We start from the raw sequence: 22154 nt of genomic DNA, 5'->3' as shown, positions 1-22154 counted from the left end.
TAGAGTTTTTCAAATACTGTATTATTTTAATATTATTTTTAAAACGTGTAACAATGTGCCACGTGTGACTTAATAAATGTGACCATGTGTCACCATGTTGAGATGCCACATGTCAACCATACTTAATATCATATTATTTTATTATTGTTATTTGTTATAATAATATTATTTTTAATATTATTTAATTAAATTATTTTATTTCTATTTCTTTTCTTTTTTTCTTTTTTTTTTCTTTTCCCCCACGTGGGAAAAAAGGTCACGGGCTGTTCTCCTTCTTCTTCTTCTTCTTCTTCTTCTTCTTTTCTTCTTCCTTTTCCTTCCTTTCTCCCTCTCGGCCTCACCGTTTTTGTTCTCACCGGCCACCGGGAGGAGTCACGCGCCGGCCACCATCCAAGACCACACGCCAGCAAGCTCACCAGCCAAATTTGGCGACCGGTCGGTCGGCGACGCGCCCAGATCGGGCCGGTGAAGTCGGCGGCGGCGGCTTGAAATTTTCCGGCGATTCCGCCGTATTCCGGCCAACCCAGTCCAAATTAAACCTCCTTTCCCCCTATTTTGGGTCTTCTGACCCCAAATATGGCCTCCAATTTCCAAAATTCGAAGCGGTTTGCGAGATACGAGGAATTGAATCTCAGCCGAATCTTTCCGGCCACCGCCGGCGAAATTGAGCTCAATGGAGGTCGGTAATGTGATCCTCATCTCACAAGCTTTCCATAGACATATAATTTGTCAATTTTGGTTAAAGTTTATGTTAGACCCCCCGGATACCGGGTATTATTTACCTGAATAAAATATTAATTTATTTGACTGTGTGTGATTGTGTTCTAGGAGCACGGGTGAGTCGTGGAATTGATCCCATGGAGGATCTTAGATTAATTGCGTACTCCAGGTGAGTGACCCACCTTGAAAACTATTTTGGGATAATTAATTATATTTATTTGCTGTTAAATTGATATCTGGAATTTGTGCTCATGTGGTGGAATTTAAATATAATCGGGAAAAAATATTATTTTATATATATAATTACCCATTAATGCTAAACGAAATTTTGGGTTGTTAAGAAATTCCTGATTATTATTTTATTGTGATTTAATTGTATTTATTACACATGAGCAAGGTATTTTCATAAATTAATTGTGTCTGGATTTTTATATTATTTTTGGGCATAATTGGTTTAAATATTTTGTGAAAATATTTGTTTAATTTGGTGGTTTAATTTTATAATTATGCCCTTGGTATATTATTTGTTGGACCTCGTGTTACGAGAAAAATTATTATTTTACTGTTGTCAATGTTTTCATACCGGGTTTGTTAAAGGAAAATATGTGGGATGGTAAATGTGAAAATTGGTATATTTCCCACGGTGATTTTGGAAAAACGGTATGGTTATAGTTAATTTAGTAATTATTTTAGACGCACTCATACAGTATTGGTGTTCTTGTGTATATGTGGTTTAGTGCGCAAGTTATTATGTCTCCCGTGAATTGCCATTGGAACGAGGGCAGGCAAGTCTTATATATTGCGCATCAGCCGCCCCCCTCCTTGGCCGGGATGACGGTTTCAGCAGCGGTACTATCGGGACGCCGAAGTGCCATTTGCAAGTTTCTCTCTTTAATCTCCCCGCCAGTCGATGCTCGGGAAGCTGGGGTATCGGAGGGCATCACTGGTATATGGTGTGGTACGTCAAGTACAAATTTTTCGGATAGAAATTTCAAACCCCAAAGAGTACAAAAATTATTTATTATAATTTATTACATTTTAATTATATTTGGGGTATTTATTTATTTGTTGTTTATTAAATTATTTGATCCCTTGGTTTTCGGGAAATACGAATAGCGGATTTTGTGAAAATGTTTTAAAAGGGGAACATTTCCAACGGAGTGAATAGTGAGGGTTTTGAGAGAAAGTATTACCTTCAAATGTTTATTTATTTAATTGTTCGATATTGATTAATTAAATCCCTTTATTTGGTATATTATTAATATTAAAAATGTTCAGTAGATAGGGTCACACACTGAGATGATTAGCATCTCACGTTTTTAAATTCCATTCCCCTAGGTCCAGGTTGGGAGACGGTGATCGTTCGGAGCGAGTCTGACGTCTCAGTTCGTTGCCAAAAGTCCAAGAAATATTTCTTCCATTTTCCTCTCCATCTTGTATTACTTCCTTATCTGTCATTTTATTAATTCCACATTTAATTGTATAATGCTCTGTATACTGTATTGGACATCTAGTTATTATTTATGCCCTGGGTTGCTATTATTCTTTGAAGTGCTGTAAATTTGTGGATGCAAATTGTAGTAATGTGGGAGGAATAAGGGGACGATTATAGAAGTGTGTTTTCAGTGTAGGAAATTTATGGTAAGTCCTACCTTTAGGGGAGGTGCTGTCGGATTTTTCGTTGGAAGGTTTGGTGGTATTTTTCTGAGATCAGGGCTTGTCTAAGGCTCCGGGGAGAAACTTTGGACGGGTCCTGACATTTGGTGCAAGTAATATAGAGGTAAAATATACATTATAATAATAATTAATTAATGCCAAACCCAAAGTATAAATATTCTCAAAATTATAATAAAAACTACTACATATATATCAAATGTAGTATTGCAAATGTGTAAAGACATATTAAAAAAGTCTAAAATTTTGCATTTCGCATTTTCTTTAATATTATTTCTCTCAATGCAAATTTTATAAATACTTTGTATCAAATAATTTTAGATAAATATTTTGATTTCATCTTAAATCTTTAAAGTAATATAATATATATATATATATATATATATGCAGTATACATATAATTTTTCATTATATAAAGGCAAGTTCTTTGAAATAGGATGTAGAAAAATCATAACTTATTAGAATATAAAGTTTTATTATTTCTATATAAAATATTACAATAGAAAATTTATTCTTGTTGTTTTTTACTGGGGACTCGAGTTTCTTATATTGTCGGGCTAATGCTAGATTATATGTAATTTATTAAATATTTCATCCAAAATCATATATAATCAGATGACAACCAAAGAGTATAAGCTGTAAATATTTCCCTATATATATATATATATATATCATATTTGATTAGCCGATGGCTAACCTAAATTTAACTATGACAATTCGTTAACATACGTGTAGATTTAGTAAATATATATAATTTTTCCAGCTTATGGGCAAGACTGCCTCTGCAATTTTTGCCAAGTTGCTCCAACGATTTGCTATTCGTTTAATTAGAAGGAAGTGGAACCAAATTCCGGTATTCAGCAAGAGCCCACACTGGAAAAATGTTCCTGTAAGCTGCATAGTGCAGCATGCAGTTCCTCATGAAAACTCCCATAAGTTCCTACCATTAACAGATCACAAATCTATTACTCAAATTAATATAATTTAATGTATACCAAATTAGGTTGGTTCAATTGGTATATGCTTTCCATATCTATACTCATAAGGTCGTGTGTTTCAAACATGCTTCCTCGCTTTTAAATTTCGAAATTGTTCTAATAATAAAATAATTAATATAATTTATAAATTATAATTTAACCTGTTTGCTACAAACCTGTTGTGGGAAATCCCCATCTTCCAACTGGGAATTTATCAAAAGCTTTGCAGCTCGATGTATAGGAGTTGGGTCTCTATCAGCCTTATCACATTACAAATTAAAATTAATTACAATGTTTGTTTATATATAATAAATTAAAAGTAGAAATTAACAATTAAGTAATTAATTAATACCTGTTGACCGTGGATTAAACCCATCAATCCTATTGCAGTTTGCACCAGATTCGGGTGGTCTCCTTCAAATGATGTATATACCTGCAAACCAGTATTCAAACACCAACATGTGTTTAAATTAATCTGAGAATTAAACATAAGCTTTTGAATAATAAAGTTTTGAAAAATTACATAATCCAAGATTGACAAATACTAATATTCATTGGAGAACAGAAAAAGGAAAGACCTTGTTAGTGCATGATGTGTAGCTCTCAGCCCAACCACCATCCTCTCTCTGTGTATTAAGTAAAAACTCAACACCTCTGCGCACAGCCTCACAATTATAATAGTTCTTCCCAGCAGCCTCCAGCCCTCTGATTGCGAACCATGTCCCATATACAAAGCATATTCCCCAATTCCCATACCTGCAAATCAAAATCAAATACTCAATTCCTTGGATGTTTTCTTTCTAATCGCTTTAACAGTTTCGATAATCGCTATCTTTAATATCATAAGTATATATATATATATATACATAACGTGTGCAATTCACAAAACAACAACATGTTGCGAGATGAAAGCGTCAACATGTTGCCAGATATGAAGCATATTTTTTATGGTGGTGTCTGGTGTATATTTTAGGAAAATTTTATGAAGTACCATGAGCCATCTGGCATTTGAATTTGCTCGAGGTATTCCACAGCCTTGGTGATAAAGTTATTAATCTCTTTCTTCCTATGCCCGGGGAATAACTTCTTAAATAAAACCAAGGCCTGAATAGAAGAGCAAGTGCATTCTACGTACCTGATTTGTATTTCATCATCACTCTCAAAATCAGTTTACAAAAAGAGTTAACAATTAAAAACTGAATAATAGATATTAAACCACAAGTTAATGGGAAGAATTAATTAATTACTCGTATTCAATCACAAGGTCCTCAAGGAATTCCACAGGATTTAGCCACTGAAGAGAGGAAAATAATTTGCGGTTAATAAGTATTTATTTAAGAAGCTTGTGAAGGGGGATTAAATTTAAGATACTCTTATTATGTTCATAAGGTAATGACATTTATTTTACCTCCAACCATTTTGGCGCTCCTGTTGGCTCCCAAGCTGAGACACCACCATTTTCACTCTGATTTCAAGCCACAAAACATCTTTTTATCATTTGCACTTCAAAATGAAAATAAGAAATGTAAATGCAAACTTTAGTACTTCTCGGCAAATTACCTGCAGCGTAAGTATGACATTAACTGCATCGTAAAAACACTCTGGTTCCATTGGCTCCCCCACAAGTTCCGGTGACATGGTTTTGAACATTAAGCAACACTGAAGTATATGATAACGAATATTCATATTTGTGTTCTGTGGTGGCAACTAAGGCAACATATATATATATATATATACATATTTACACCCTTCGTTGAAACTTAAGATGTGAATATGTGTGCAAAATACCTTGAGAGCTTCTGCAGTGCAATCAGAAACTTGCCAACCATGATCTCTATCAGAGAAAGTCCATGCTCCTTTAGAAGTGTGGCGAAAATGGGCTAAGTAGTCACCAGAAGGATTCACCCTCACCTTATCAAACATTGATATTGTACAATTAATTACAACTGTAGGTCAATAGTCAACCATAAAAAAATAAAAAATAAAACAAAAAAAAGAACAAGGAGAAAGATTCCATCAAGTTGTTACTGAAGAAAATGTGTCATGGATTTAATAGAAACCTGTGATATCTTTAAAAATTCGTGTGCTTTCTTCAGTACAGGTCCAATTTCATTACCGATATTGGCAGCAAGCAGAGCTTGAATTGAAAGACTAGCATCCCATGTCTGACTCCCAAAGCTTTGCAAAATATCCGAAATTCCCAATCAATATATATATATATATATATATATATATATATGTATATTGCTTTCGAGTGCATATTTTTCTTACATATTGATAATAAATAAAAATAATATACTAACTTGCGTGGTCAATCCATCTTCTGAAATCCACAAGTAATCAGCAACCCTTGGAATATGCTTCTTAAAATATTCACCATTGGGATCATCCGCCCAGCAAGCAAGCATCATCAATGGCTGTCATATGGAGTAATAGAGAGACTTACTGAATGCATTTTGTACTAGAATATTAATCTCTCTTACCGAGTTAATATTTGTTTATTACCTTTTCTACGCATCCAATAGTAATATATCGACTGTTCTCATCTTCATAATGGATATAGTCGATTGCTTTTTGGACAGCAGACTCTCTTATCCTTCTAAAGAATCTGCTATTCAGAAGAGGCTCGGCCACGTAGTAAAAACCATCCCACATCAAGCGTTGTAATCGACCGTGTGGGTAGTAATTATCCTCCTGCCACAATTAACAACTACATACGTTAATCAACCTAGGACAGTCATTTATAATGTACACATAGCACATTCAAATTTTTTATGAATTTTTAAAGTAATTAAATATGTTTCACCTTTGCACAAAAATGGCGAACTCTGGGCCATTTGATTTGATTATAAGGTTGGTTGTAGATTTCTTCTCTAAGCTGTTGAATGAGTGGTGTTATGGGTCCGACGAACCTCTTTCCATAAAAATATGACATGGGCATGAACGTCAAACGACAATAACAGAACATCTTGGCTGCATATTCATATAAATTACAAATTAAGTTATGTACAGAATTTGAGTTTACTATATATATATATATATATATTTATATATAAAAAGTCGAGTTCACATCAAATTTCATATTTAAAAAAATTATTCAGAAAATATGAATTATAGACATCAGAGAATTATAAATAACATTTTAATTTTAATTTTAAAATAATATAATAATTGAAAAAAAAATTCTAATAGTTTTAACATAACATCGATATGATAGAAGCCACATTATATTATATATATATATATATATATATATATATATATATATATATATATATATATATGTATATGTATAATTTGTAGACTAGTTATGATTAAGTATAGTAAAAGTAAAAATTGAAGCTTACATGGTTGCAAAGGGACTAGAGTTTGATGGAACCAAAACTCTGGTGGCATTGGGTTGCTTCCTTCCCAATCATACACACCCAGAATCTGTAATTAATTATATGTGCAACAAATTTTATGTAATTATTATTCTGGAATTGAGATATTAGACATGAAATGAATATTCATATTATCCATACAGCCATCCAAGTCTTTCCCCAAGATCCAGAGTACATGGCGCCACCACGATCAAGAATCCACTTTCTGGCTCTGCTACACGCATTGTTCAGGCCGCCATCCGGGCCTTCTCCGAGTATCCTCATGGCCAGATAGTTGAGAACCGTACACATCATCATACTTGGCCCTTCAATGTGCAATCCCCATCCACCATCTTCATTCTGCAATTTATAATTAATTGATACTTTCTTTTTTTAAGTATTTAATTTTCTGATAGATAATATTTAATTTTTTTTCTAATAGTTAATTAATTTAATTACCTGATGGCAGTACATATACCACAGCATTTCCCTTCGATGATGTTCGTTAAATACGGTATGAAGTGTCCCGGTAATATACATACAAAACACCTGAATTTTTTTTTTTTTTTATTAGGAAATTAAAATATATATATATATATATATATTTATATATATATTTTACTTGATGAGACTTTGGAGTAATTTAAAATTTCCAGCAAGAAACAATACGACGAAAATTTTTCAAGTGGTTTTTGAAACACTGTTTCCCTTCTTTCACAAACCAGTGGACCCTCTCAGACGTGTGGGTCCCATATGGGTCCTATTGGTTTATGAGACAATGGATCAGTGCTTAGAAGAAAACTGAAAAGTTGGTCGAAAGAGAGAGAGAGTGAGAGAGAGAGTTAAAAGTGTACTGACAAAGGGAGGGACGTAGAACATAACACCAGCATTCAGAGCAGGCCAATGGCCGTGGGGACTTTGCAAGGCACACCAGAAGTTGATTGCCCTCCTCATTGTTGCATCAGCAGTTTTATAACTAATTTTCTCATCATCATCGTCAACCTTCTCTTGAGGAATACTTTGTTTGAATTCCTTCTCTCTTAGAAGCTGACACAATTAATTATACCACAAATTAACTTCTTCTTTTTTTCTGCCCAAAAGAACTTTAAAATTTATTAATCCTAATTTCATTCACCAAGGGAAATTTTTTTTTTTTTTTTTTTTTGGCTGAAAGAGATTGCATAAGAAGAGAAAAAAACAAAAATAAACAACCGCCTTATCACATTTTATGTTTTTTTTTCTTTTTTTAAGAGAAATACTATTTTTCACATTTTATGTTTTTTTAAGAGAAATACTATTTTTAAGTGAACAATCATAATCAGATTTACATTTGAAACAATTATGTATAAATGGCAATATATATCATTATTATTAAAAATTTAGTTTTAAAATTTTAATATAAAAATATACAATTAGATGTTCTAATTATAATTTATCTTATGTAAAATGTGATTATGATCAAGGATAATGGGTTTGGATTTTGGGTTTACTAATCATGCTTATCAAGGAAACGGCTCGACCCCATTTCCTTCATGCTCCATTCAACATTGATTTTTCTTTTTTCGATATTTGAAAAAGATAATTTGGAAATATTAAAAAATAAGGGGATAAAATAAAAAAATTTGAAACAGTATGGGTATATTTCATTAGGATGTTTTAAACAGGATTATTGGGCAAAATTCCCCTAAAATTATGGGTTTGGATTTTGGGTTACTAATCATGCCTATCCCTAGTTGATATTAGTTTGTGTTTTTTTTTTTTCCCCCAAAATCACATGATTTTAAGAAGAAAACTAAGAATCCATTTTAATAAGCTTGGATGCTCACCTTAAAGTATCTCCAATGACATTGAAATTTGGCCATTGCAATGTCAAAGTTTGACATAAATTATGCTCCTTACCTTTAAAATGGTCCATGATAAAATTTGGTAGCATTTTTTGTGCCAAACTTAGAATGAAAATGCAACTGTCAAATTTTGTTGTAGGCCCCACTATAATAATTTTTGTAAAGTCCACAACCATTTAATATTTTAAATTATTATAACTTTATATTTTTATTGATAAAAATGGATCCCATTATTATTAATAATATTTATAACTTGACAATATTATTTTTTAACATATAGTATACAGAAACCAATGCAAAAATATAGCAACAAAATTGGCATACCAATGGAAATTCTATGGTGAGGACGGTCCGCATGAGGACCGTAGTATTAGTGACGGTTTTTCATAGTATTAATGACGGTTTTTTAGAAAATCATCACTAATACTATGAAAAACCATCACCAATACTGTGGTCCGCATGAGGACCGTCCGCACCATAGACGGACTGGGCATACCAATACCAAATTTTAAAAATGCAAATAGATAATGATATTTATCATTAAAGATGCCCAGAGTGAGGTTTTTCTTTTCTATTACTAACAAGAAGATGTTATATTAATATTTTCCCAGATAAATCATTGATAAAAGCAAAATTATATATATATTTATACAGAATAATTATATAGTCAGAATATCTAAATTTTATAAAATTGGAATATAATAAAAATATAATCAAACAAAAATAATCAATTTATCATTTAAATTATATCTCAACTTTGTAAAATTAAAATATTTTAACTGGATAATAACTGTGTATATATATATATATAATCATTTACACCTGGAAGCGACAGAGGTGGTCACTGCACGGCTTAACGTTGTACCGGTTTTGGTAAAAATATTGGCGAGCCTTTTCAACTTGAGCTCTCGCTTCTGGGGTTCCAGCATCAGCATCATACTCCCATGTCTGCCTCCCATGAAAGTTGTTCGTGCTGAACAAGTATGGCTCCTCTGCACTCCCTCCAAACTTAATCTTCCACATTTTCTGATGATTTCTATATTATCTTCAACTTCCTGCACACTGTATACAATACGTGCATAAATATATGTATCTATATATATATATATATGTATATATATATATGTACGTATTTCAGTAAAAAAAATATATATATGTATCTATATGTATCTATATATATATATATGTATATATATATATGTACTTATTTTAGTAAAATATATATATATATATATATATGTATATATATGCCTGCCTGTAAAAGATAATTAATTCGATTTGAGGAGTAGCAGTACCTAGCTAGCTAGTTAAATATTAGTTGAGAGAGGATCTCATTCTAATCAGTTGCACAAACTAGTGAATGAAAAATGCGAAAATGAATCAGAATTTTGATGTTTTTGAGATCCTATACCTCTTCAACTATCTCCTACGCACGTAGAAATGGTTATCATAGGTTATGTATATGTATATATGTATGCTTCGATCACTTCACGTTGAGACCTCCACTATATATAGAGCTAGCTTAGAGTACCATGTTCACCATGTTTGACTTTCATAATTTATTGACAATATTATACTCATAGGAACAGGTTTCTGAGACTCCCGGGAAATATCGTAGGTTTTTTCCAATCGCTCCACAAGTTCTGAACATATGTTTAAGGGTAAAAAAGGCAACACAAAGATCCAGATCAAAAGTCTTCTCCCTATACTACAGATAATAGTAGAAAAAATTTGAACCATAATAGTAAACATGTAGCGGCTGAGTCCGTCGATAGTGAGTTGTATTTAGTAAACATATGGCGGCTGAGTCTGTCAATGCAAATTGGGCCCCCAAGCAGTAGGTAGCGTGTTGTATTTTCTTTCTTTCCAACTTAAAAAGTCTATCTTCAGTGCTTTTAATTTTTTGTTTCCTCTCTTGGAAGTCGTCTGTTTCATAACTATATATGCTGTACAAATGTAAAGAATCCATTAAAATACAAGCATTGTCCAAAGAAAAAAAATTGTGATATGTTAAAAGAGTAATAATTTAATTGGGTGAATTTTGGAAATTTTAAATAGAATAGTAAAAGTTGGGGATCTGTTTCCCCCACATGGTTTTTTTCTTCTTTTTTTTAAATAGAATATTATGGCACATGCCTAAAGAGTCTATTGGTAAATAGTAATAAGGATAATAGTTGTATAGCATAAGGACAATAGTTGGGTGGTTTAAATCTTGTTTTCAACATTTTATATAAATATATATTTAATTTAATTATTTTTTTTATAGATTAGCTAAAAACTTGGACAAAGAATTCAGAATGAAAAAAGTATAATAACTACAAAAGGGGCTTTTAGTAATTTTAAATAAAAATGCAGAGTCGTCCTATGAAAACAACCTCACTGGTCGTCCTATGAAAACAAACCCACTGTGAAAACACTTGGAAATATTTGCTGAACGTGCGTTTGGGTCATCAACTACTGGTGTTGGCGTTTCCACCCAACAAATGGAATTTTTGTATATTTAATTTCAACACACAAAAAAAAAAAAAAAAAAGGCAATAAACAAAATAAAGAAAAAGTGGGAGTGAGTATAATTGTCGTTATTATTATTATTATTATTATTATTATTATTATTATTATTATTATTATTATTATTATTATTATTATTATTATTATTATTATTATTAGTAGTAGTAGTAGTAGTAGTAGTTGGGTAAAAGTATATAATAGTTATAGTTGGTTTTATTTCCCCAAAAAAAAAAAAAAAAAAAAAAAACAAAAGTTATAGCTTGTTCCCCAAAAAAAAAAAAAAAGTTATAGCTTGTTTGGTTGATTTATTTATTTATTTTGGTACTGATAGTGATAGTTTGGTTTAATTTTTTTTTTTTTTTTTGTTTTAATTATAATTTGCACGGGCAGCGCCCAGCTACAACCTCAAAGACAACCAAAAAGTGTTTTTTTTAACTTATTTATTTATTTTTTAAACAAAAACGGCTGTGCAATTTTAGCTTACTGTTTATTTGACTTTTTTATTTATTTGTTCCTTTCTTTCAAAAAAATGTGCCAAAACAGATATATAGAAACATATAAAAGTTTTTTTTTTTTTTTTTTTTTTTGTTTGTTTTTGCTTTATGGTAAAGCACAAAGCAGATCCTCTGTCTGGCCGAGTCCAGTTTTACTTGTGCAAAGATATTTTAAAAGTTTACAATTTTACATTCTCTTTAATGGTTTTCTCTCAATATAATTTTTTTTTAAATATATATTGTTTCAAACAATTATTGATAAATATTTTATTTCATCTTCAACTTTTAATGTAATATTTACAATATACACATAATTATTATTATATAAAGGCAAATTTGTTAAAACAAAAAATTATTACATACTGCAATGTGAAGTTTATTATTATTTACAATTGACACAAGTTCGGATCCAAATTTTTTTATAACTCTTTGTAAATTGTTCTTATATAAAGTATTACTATAGGGGAGTCTTACTATATAAATAGTTGTTTTTTACTAGACGACATTAGATTTTTTATATTGTTTGACTACTGTTGGATTACATTTAATCCACAAGATATTTTATTTCAAATTATATATGATCAAACAATATAAATTGTTCAATATCGTCCAATAGAAAATTCTTCTACATGCATATCATATTTGATTAGCTAATAGCTAAATTTAATTTAGCTATTATATTCATTAAAAATTATGTGGATTTAGTAAATACATATAACATTTCATGCTTTTGAGGAAGAGGGCCTCTGCATTTGTCAGAAAGTTGCTTCAGGATTTGCTGTTTCACTTAATTAGAAGGAAATGGAACCAAATTCTGGTATTCAGAGAGAACCCACAATGGAAAAATGTTCCTGCAAGCTGCATAGTGCAACGTGCAGTTCCTCATGAAAACTCCCATTATTTCCTGCCATCATCGAATCACACATCTATAACTTAAATTAATATAATTTTATAAATATGCCAATTAGCAAGGTTTGATTTAGTTGGTATGACCCTCACACTTATACTCATGAGATCATGTATTCAAAGTATTCCACATCTCATCAATTGCAAACATATGCTCAATTCAGCAACTTGAGCAAGTTTAAGTTCATCATTATGCTTGCATTAAACTCCAACAATATAGATAATAGATGACAATTTAGTAAAAGAATGATGAATAGTAATAACTTTTTTTTAAGCTCCATCTAATGCCAATTGTACGCGACGTGCTAAACAATGAATATAGTAAGTTTATGGACAATCTTTTAAAATTAAAGCTTGTAAGCCCTTCCACTCACGTCGCACATTACTTGCATCATCGTATCCTTGGCCACGAATATTTTGAATATCCAAATTATGTTGAGACAATACAGAATATATTCCTTCCTTTAAAGTTGATGCTGCAATATAAAAGACATGAACAAGACCAAAAAAAAAAAAAAAAATTCTCGAATAAAACCATCGTTATCAACAAATCTCAAAACTATAACCATTTGCTCCCTTCTTAACTTATCACAAGATTCACCAGCAATTATGCAAAATTTTGCATCTTCAATTTCTTCATAAATGGCCTTCTTCACTCTAACAGATAAAACATGTAAAAATTCTTTGTGGATATTTGGCGATGTGTAAATTGCATTTTTTAGAGCTTTATCTGATACAAATTCTACAACTTTTTTATTATATGAAGCCAATAAATCTAATATTTAAAGAAAATTTCCATAGTTGATTGAGTTTTGGCTCTCATCATTACCTCTAAAAGCACAAACTTGGAATGCAAGCGATCAAAACCAATTTTCCCCAATTTGCTGAGAGGTTAATTATTGAGCACTTTTTCTATATGCTAAGGTTGATTCATCGAGTCTTCATTTGATTTCTTGGCAATTTTATACGGCAAATTGGGATCTTTTCCTACATGAATCGAGAAAGAACAATTTTTTTCATATCTAACTTTCTTCCAATTTCAAAATTCATCAACAGTAGAATTATTTTGTGCAGACTATCCAAATATCTTATTAAAAGAAAATATGGTAGACAAAAAGCAGCATCTTTGCTTGGAGAATATTCTAACCATGAAAGAAATAACTTGAACCATCAATATTAAAAGCTTCAAAGATGATTTTCTGATGTAGAAGTGAGATATTTGAAATTAAAGCATATGCTGGTATAGTCCTGCCTTAATATATGCTCATTGAATATCATCTTGCCGATTAATAGGATAATTCCATATGGATTCTGCTCCAAAATACTAATATCAATATCATTGAATTCAATACTTGAAGACTTTGTTCGTTATCTCTCAGTATCTACATTATCATTGGAAATTAACAATGATGTCTTGACTTCTAAATTAATATGAGTTTTTCTTTTAAAAATCTAATCAATAGTAGTTGACTTGCCCATCTCCAGAAACTGGGATGTATGTTAAATTAACGTAAATAATGTGTTCTTAAATGGAGTAATCGCATAAAAAGTGTTTATGAGGAAAACAAAAGGTTTCATCGATCAAAATCAATCTCAGGCCGTATGTAAGCTACACCGTTTGTTAAATGGTCTTCGCCAAGCCTCAAGGGCTTGTTGTCAGGACCCATCCAGAATTCCTTCCCCGGAACCCTAGACAGCCCTGATCCCAGCCCAGGTAAACCCTACCGAACCCTCCAACGGAAAATCCGGCAGAGCCTCCCCTAAGGGATTTACTTACCACAAATTACCTGCACTGAAAACACACTTCTAAAAACATCCCCTTATTCCTCCCACAAACTACAAACTGATTCCACAAATTCCAGCACTTCTCAAAAACAACAACAGTCCAGTGCATAAATAAAACAGAAGTATCCCAATAGTATACAGAGCTTTAAGAAGTGCTAAACAACAGAAATACAACAAGGCTGAAAGAAATAATACACTGAAATGAAAGAGTACAAAGATACTTCTCGAAACACAACAGCAGCGGAAAACTTGGTTCGCTCCGGAAGAACGTCTACCACCACTTGCACCTAAGGGAACGGAATTTAAGAGTGTGAGATGCTAATCATCTCCGTGAGTAACCCGAACTACTAAACACCTTTTGTGATAATAAAAATAATAGTAATAGCAATTAAGGAATAGAACAAATACCAACAATTAATAAATAAATAAATAATATTAACGGTTGGAAAATAATAATTTCCCTCAAAACTCTCACCAATCGCTCCGTTTGAAATGTTCCCTTTTTAAAACCTTCTCGCAAAAGCCAATGTACATACCTCCCAAAAACCAAGGGATTAAACCAGTTGATACATAATAAATAAATAGAAAACATACCCCAAATATATAATAAAAATATAATAAATTATAGTAAATAAATTTTGAACACCTTTGGGGTTTAAACCATTCTTTGCAATTTACACCGACAATTACACCTGACGCACCACACCATATACCGGTGATGCCCTCCGATACCCAGCGTCCCGAGCACCGACTGGCGGGGGGTTAAAGAGAGAAACCTGCAGTGGTCACTTCGGCGTCGCGACAGTACCGATTGCTAAAAACCATCACCCGGCCAAGGAGGGGGGCGGCTGTGGCCAATAACAACTTGCCTTGTCAGGACCCGTCCAGAATTCCTTCCCCGGAACCCTAGACAGCCCTGATCCCAGGGAAATACCACCGAACCTTCCAACGGAAAATCCGGCAGCACCTCCCCTAAGGGATTTACTTACCACAAATTTACCTGCACTGAAAACACACTTCAAAAATATCCCCTTATTCCTCCCACAAACTACAAATTGGTTCCACAAATTGCAGTACTTAAAAAAAATAAATACAGTAATCCAGTGCAAAATAAATACAACAAGAGTGAAGGAAATATTACAACTGCAATAAAAGAATAACAGGGTACTGCCGAACTAAAACAGCGAGGAAGATCAAGTCCGCTCCGAGTGAACACCGACAACCTGGTACCTAGAGGAACGGAATTTAAGAGTGTGAGATGCTAATCATCTCAGTGAGCGACCCTACTACTATACCATATATTATCACAGTAATAAGTATAAATAATAATTATTTGGAAATAATAATATTTTCTCTCAAAACCCTTACAATTCGCTCAGTTGGAAAGGTTCCCCTTTTTAAAACAATTTCACAAAACCCTTTATCCATATTCCCCGAAAACCAAGACATCAATTAAATACCAGAAGCGGTAACAATTATATTTTTCATTAACATTTTATTTTTAAAACACAGTTCTGAAAATAATTTGATGCACCCACTATATACCAGTGGCGCCAACAGTACCCAGCGTCCCAAGGTACCGCCAGACAGGAGGTTATAGAAAGAAACCGGCATACGGTCGCGTGGCGTCCCACTGCGCCGCTGCTAACCTGGTGTCCCGGCCAAAGGGGGGTGGCCGCCCTCTCCGATGGCATCCACAGGACACCCTCATAATATCAACCGCGCGCTACTCACACCCACCTGCGCGCTAATCACATCACCTGCGCGCTAATCACACCCACCTGCGCGCTAATCACAACCGTGTGCACACTAACCATATCACATATACCATATCACATAATCAGAACACCAGTACGTGCACGGTGCATCTAAAAATCATAAAATCCACAATTTAAATTATAAAACAAATTTCACATTTTTCATAAGCGTAGCGGGCATAATCCATCCGCTTGAACCGGGAATTTTCCCACAATTTCTTTGTAATCAATGCCATAAATTCCATGATTTTCAAATCCACCAACTCCCAAATCCATCAATTCAAATATCCACATTTTTTCCAAGCATAAATAATTTCTCGAAATATCATAATCAAATCCCATAATATTTTATGGGCATATTTCATAAAAATTGAAATCACCAATATAACCAAATATTTTCTTTGAAATATTTGAAAATCAAATCATGCCCAATTTACCATTAAAACCACACCAATTTCAAAATCCTCAAAACCATAAAATAATTCCACATGGCACAAATTTGTAGAATTCGCATTTTCTTAAATCCAATAAATTCATAAATAATTCTACAATAAATCCAATAAATATTTGGCACATAGATATTAAATTCCAAATATTTAATTCACACATAATATATTCATCAATTAAATTCCCCAAAATTAATTTGAAGGTGGGTCACTCACCTGGAGCACGCAATTAACCCATGATCCACTACGGGATCAATTCTACGACTCACCGGTGCTCCTAGAACAAAATTCACAGACAGTCAAATAAATTAATATTTTATTCGGGTAAATAATACCCGGTACCCGGAGGGTCAAAACACAAACGATAACTAAAATTTACGAATCATATACCGAATCGAAGCTCGAGTGATGCTAATCACAGATCCGGTCTTAATTTCCGATGATCGTACCCGACGGGGTTTGAATTTCGTCGGGAAGCTTTTCGGGTTTCGGCTCCGCAATTCTCCCAAACCGTCGCGAATTGGTGGAAACGGAAGTCGGATTTGGGTTCAGGAGGTCGAACACTGCGGACTGGAGCTGGCCGGAATTTTCGGGTACTCGCCGGAACAGTAACTTCCGGCGGGCCGCCACGTCACCGGCAACCGTCGCCGGAACAGTAATTTCCGACGGTGGCCGTTTGCTGTGAAATTTTGCAGATTTGTAGATCGTGAGGAGAGCAATCCAACGGGACCGACGGTGAGCAAAACGGAGGTCGGACGGCGGAGAAATCACCGTTTGAAGATTTTCGACCCCTCGCCGGAAAACGCTCCGATCCCGGCGCGTCGGTGGTCCGATGGCCGTGATTTTTGGTGGGTAGGCCGGACTTGAGGAGAGGATGCTGGGTGTATGGCGCGTGTACTGTACATCGGCCGGAATAGTGCCGATTCGCGGTGGCCGGCGGTGGAGGGGAAAAATCGCCGCCAAACTTCGGACGTCCGATCCGGGCGCGTCCGGCGGCCGTTCGCCGTGAAATTTGGAGGTTTTGCCGGAAATGAGGTGGGCAATCTGGCTGGCCGGCGCGTGTACAGTAACTAGGCCGGAAAAACGTGAAAATGGCCGGCGGCCGGCGGGTCCTCTCTCTCTCTTTCTCTCTCCTCTCTCTCTTTCTCTCTCTTCTCTCTCTTTCTCTCTCTTCCCCGAGAGTTTTTCAAAATTAAAACCCTGCGTGACACTGTTCATGCCACGTGGACCAATCAGAAACTGACACGTGGCGTTTCACTGTTCACCGACCCAAAAAAAATATTAAAATAATACGGTATCCGGTAAACTTCAAACGTCCATAACTTTTTAACCGGATGTCCGTTTTAAGCGTGCCGCTAGTCTATGAACTCGTATCGACGAGTACTTTACAACCATACAAGAGTCAACTCACAATTACATCACAAGAAAAAGTCAACTCCCGGCACCTTTTAGACAGTTTACACTTCAACTTGTTTTGCCCATAACTTTCAAACCGTAGCTCCGTTTTCGACGTGCTACTAGTCTACGAACTCAGGGCGTCATGCACTTCGCCACGGTACCCTAGTCAACTCAAAATTCTTACCGAGTCAAAAAGTCAACTTTTGACCCCTTTTGGTCAACGGTCAACGGTCAACGTGCACGGATTCCGGTGCGATTCGGGACGGGGTGTTACAGCCTTCCCCCCTTACAAAAATTTCGTCCTCGAAATTTCCGCACGTCACTGGAACAGATACGGGTACTGCTCACGCATCTGTGCTTCGGGTTCCCACGTTGCTTCCTCGACTAAGTAGTTCCTTGCCAACCAATCCATGCCCAACACTACTTCAAGTCCGGATAGATCCAACAGGATCAGGTCTGCTTCCATCCCTTGATCTGTGAAATCGTCGGGCGTAGTCCTGGCTCCCTGCTGCGTCATAGCAAACACCCGGCCTTGACTTGTCTGCTGGGTTCTCCTTCCTCTACCTCGACTCGATCCTGCAGACGGCTGTACTGATCCCGAAGAAACTCCTACTGGCTGACTCCCCTGGGAACTCTGTCCTGGAAATATCCCCGTACGCTGTGTCCGTCAACCTGCTTCTAGCACACTGCTGCTACCATAAGGGCAATCCCTCCTTATGTGGCCTGGCTGCCCACACCGAAAGCATAAACCATCCATCTGACACTGCCCAGAATGATTCCCCCTACAAAGTGGACAAACCCGCGGAGAACCAATGCGTGACTGCTGATACGAGCTTGCATCCACACTGATCGAATGGCGAGCTGGCTGGGGCATGCGATAACTATCTCTCCTCTGGAATCTGCCTCGTGGGCTTAACCCATCACTGTCTGAGCCTGAGCTATGGCTCTTCTTAGCTGCCCCCTGTCGAGGTACTTCGCTATACGAACCTTCGAATGATCTGCGCCTCGAGGGTCTGTGTATCTCCTCCTGTCTCTCTAGCTCGAGCGCTGCATCCCTGGCGGACTGATAGGTGGGATGTACTGATCCAGAAAGGGTGTAGCCGATGCTCTCTTTCAATCCGTCTATGAACCTCACCTTCTTCGTGTGATCGTCGGGAATCAGGTGCATGCAGAATCCTGATAGTTCTCGGAATCTCCTCTCGTACTCTGTCACCGTCATGTTCCCCTGTCGTAGTTCCTCGAACTCTCTCCTTCTTGCTTCACGGTAGGCAGGAGGACAAAACTCAGTAGAGAAGGCCATCTTGAACTGATCCCACGTATGCCTTGCACGAACAACTGGGCTAACTTCTAGGGCGAAAAACGTTCTCGTACCGGTAGGAAGTGTCCCGACTTGGTGAGACGATCAATGATTACCCAAATGCCGTCGTACCTTCTAGGTGTGGAAGGAAGCTTGAATACGAAGTCCATGTTGAGTTCTTCCCACTTCCACACGGGAATCGGTAAAGGTTGGAGTAGTCCCGAAGGCTTCTGTCGTTCTGCTTTCACTTGTTGACAAATCAAACACTTTGATACGAAGTCTGCCACTTCTCTCTTCATACCAATCCACCAATAATACTTAACAAGCGTCCGTTACATCTTGGTACTCCCAGGATGCATCGCATACATCGAGCTGTGCGCCTCCTCTAAAATCTCCTTCTTGAGTCCTGGGATATCCGGAACGCAAAGTCGTCCTTTATACACGAGGGCTCCATCCCTCCTTATGGAAAATTCCGGATCAAGACCTTCTTGTACCTTGCCCTTAATTGTCCTCAACTTAGGATCTTCCATTTGGGTCTCTACTATACGATCCACCAACACCGGTCGTACCTGGAAGCTAGCCATAAGAACTCCTGAAGGATGCATATGCATTAACACCCCCATCTTCTTCAACTCCACCATGAGAGGTAGTTGGATGACTTGGATGTGAGCAAGGGATCCAGTAGCCTTCCTACTCAAAGCATCTGCCACTACATTCGCCTAATAGTGACTTTAACTTCCCTCTTGTGCAACTTTCCTTCTCATGCCCACTAATTAAGGATAGTCAAATTGGTCCACGAGAACACGATCTACAAGTCTTGGTCATAGTCGAACGCTAACCATAAGGTGCTTCTAAAGTATGCATCCTTAAACCAACAACCAACTCTCGTGACTCGATCAGCACTTTAAAAGGTTAGATTAGAACTTAAGTCTAATTTCCTCAAATACTGGTATCACCAAGTTAAGGTTGAGATTAATTCACTTATCTTCGATTACCCTCCTAGTACTTACAATTATAAAACCCTTGCTCCTCATTGATTAACCAATAGTCTTAACCTCGACAAACATCAATCTTTCTTTTAACTAAATTCATCAAGGTCATGAATAAAATTCTCAACATCCAAATATCATTCTTGAAAACCCTAAGTTTCCCTTATTTCAAATAAATTCCATGAATCCACACCTCAAGCAATAAGAAATTTAAATCCTAATTCTAGCATCACCACCAAGACTATGAACAAATCACTAGATCCTTAACCCAATAAAGTATTCCACACTTCTCAAATTCTAACTCCGTCCCAAAAATCATACTCCTTATCATTGTAAATTATCACCAACAATATCAACCACCTTGAATCGATGAAGCACCATCAATACGAACCTTAAATCTCCAAGGAAATAAGATATCAAGATCTTAGCTTCTAGAATGAAAAATAACCATGCTTAAACATCCAACCATGCCTAAGGAATCATCCTCATCTCATTAACCTCATCAACCACCAAGTAGAACTTTAGTCGCTGTCCGGAGCTTGCTTGATTCTCTAAACGCTGTCGTACCTTCTCTTTGTGAATGATAGTTTAAGCACGAAATCCATATTTACATCTCCCTACTTTTACTTATCGGTGACCTAAGTACCTTTATTCGGATCTTGCAACTTCCTTTATCGTGCCAAACCACCATGTCATCCAGTGAGCATTCCATACGTCTTGGTACCCTTGGGGTGTATCGCATACTTTGAATCGCGTGCTTCCTTTAAGATCTCCTTTTTGAACTCAACGATACCCTGCTTTGGATTCTCGACTGGCGATACTTAACCCTTAAGTCGCTCTTGGAAAAACCATAACATAAAACAAATAATAAAATATATTTTTCAAATATACCTAACTTGCATAGGCAATTGTTAAAACTCCACATTGAAATTCATATCTTAAAATCCATAGCATAAAATAAAATATGCACGCTTGTAATGGAGGTACGTACAACACCTTCTACATGTTACGTAATCCATGATTCCAACTGTCGCCGACACTCTGCTACCAATACAAACCAGGGTGGTTGCCTATATTGGCCGTCCAATCCCCTGGACTCGTAGGCAACATGATCATGGGGCTAGCTCTACATGGACCACATTGGTTCGCCGCCTCCATATGGTGCAGTATAGTATCAAACGTTATAACATACAAATACATGTACGAACACAAACCAAAAATACTTGAATAAAACACCTTTAATTTCAAATACCACTTTGAAAAGTATTTAATTTTGATAATCGATCGGGAAAATATTTTGACGCCTTGAAATCGATCGATCGACACACATCCTTAGACAATCATCATTCTTCTCCATGAACGAAACGGATACCATTCACGATGATAAGCTTGACCTTCAAAAAGAAAAGGCATCCTCGACCATCGACTAGGCCATAGGAATTTCCCGTTAGGCTAGATGATCCTCATTGACACCCTCGAAGATTAGAGTTATTCAAACTCGGGCAACGAATTTACTTCGAGACAAACAGAAAGAATGCTTTCACACGGGTAAAACGAGAGATTAAACACGGATAGGATGCACAACAATGCACAGTCCCTTAGGAATACTAGAACCTAGAGCTCTGATACCAACTGTCAGGACCCGTCCAGAATTCCTTCCCCGGAACCCTAGACAGCCCTGATCCCAGGGAAATACCACCGAACCTTCCAACGGAAAATCCGGCAGCACCTCCCCTAAGGGATTTACTTACCACAAATTTACCTGCACTGAAAACACACTTCAAAAATATCCCCTTATTCCTCCCACAAACTACAAATTGGTTCCACAAATTGCAGTACTTAAAAAAAATAAATACAGTAATCCAGTGCAAAATAAATACAACAAGAGTGAAGGAAATATTACAACTGCAATAAAAGAATAACAGGGTACTGCCGAACTAAAACAGCGAGGAAGATCAAGTCCGCTCCGAGTGAACACCGACAACCTGGTACCTAGA

The 22154-nt window shown here is 35.8% G+C and overlaps 1 protein-coding gene across 1 annotated transcript; it reads right to left on the bottom strand.

Annotated features, from left to right (window-relative positions):
• Positions 1 to 3013: 3013 nt before the first annotated feature.
• LOC132803244 (beta-amyrin synthase 1-like) lies at positions 3014 to 10112 on the bottom strand. Its single transcript, XM_060815739.1, has 19 exons — positions 9873 to 10112; positions 9400 to 9639; positions 7592 to 7780; positions 7193 to 7282; positions 6896 to 7093; positions 6719 to 6803; positions 6178 to 6344; positions 5877 to 6065; positions 5682 to 5788; positions 5432 to 5558; positions 5160 to 5282; positions 4932 to 5030; positions 4780 to 4836; positions 4619 to 4665; positions 4363 to 4506; positions 3950 to 4127; positions 3724 to 3804; positions 3548 to 3631; positions 3014 to 3334 (listed from the first exon to the last, which is right to left on the bottom strand). The coding sequence occupies exons 2-19, from the start codon at positions 9598 to 9600 to the stop codon at positions 3218 to 3220; spliced, it is 2283 nt and encodes a 760-aa protein (XP_060671722.1). The 5' UTR covers positions 9601 to 9639; positions 9873 to 10112; the 3' UTR covers positions 3014 to 3217.
• Positions 10113 to 22154: the final 12042 nt, after the last annotated feature.

The sequence above is a fragment of the Ziziphus jujuba genome, chromosome 3 (genome assembly GCF_031755915.1).
Source record: "Ziziphus jujuba cultivar Dongzao chromosome 3, ASM3175591v1".
Classification (NCBI taxonomy): domain Eukaryota; kingdom Viridiplantae; phylum Streptophyta; class Magnoliopsida; order Rosales; family Rhamnaceae; genus Ziziphus; species Ziziphus jujuba.
This window is presented reverse-complemented; position numbering and strand designations above follow the sequence as displayed.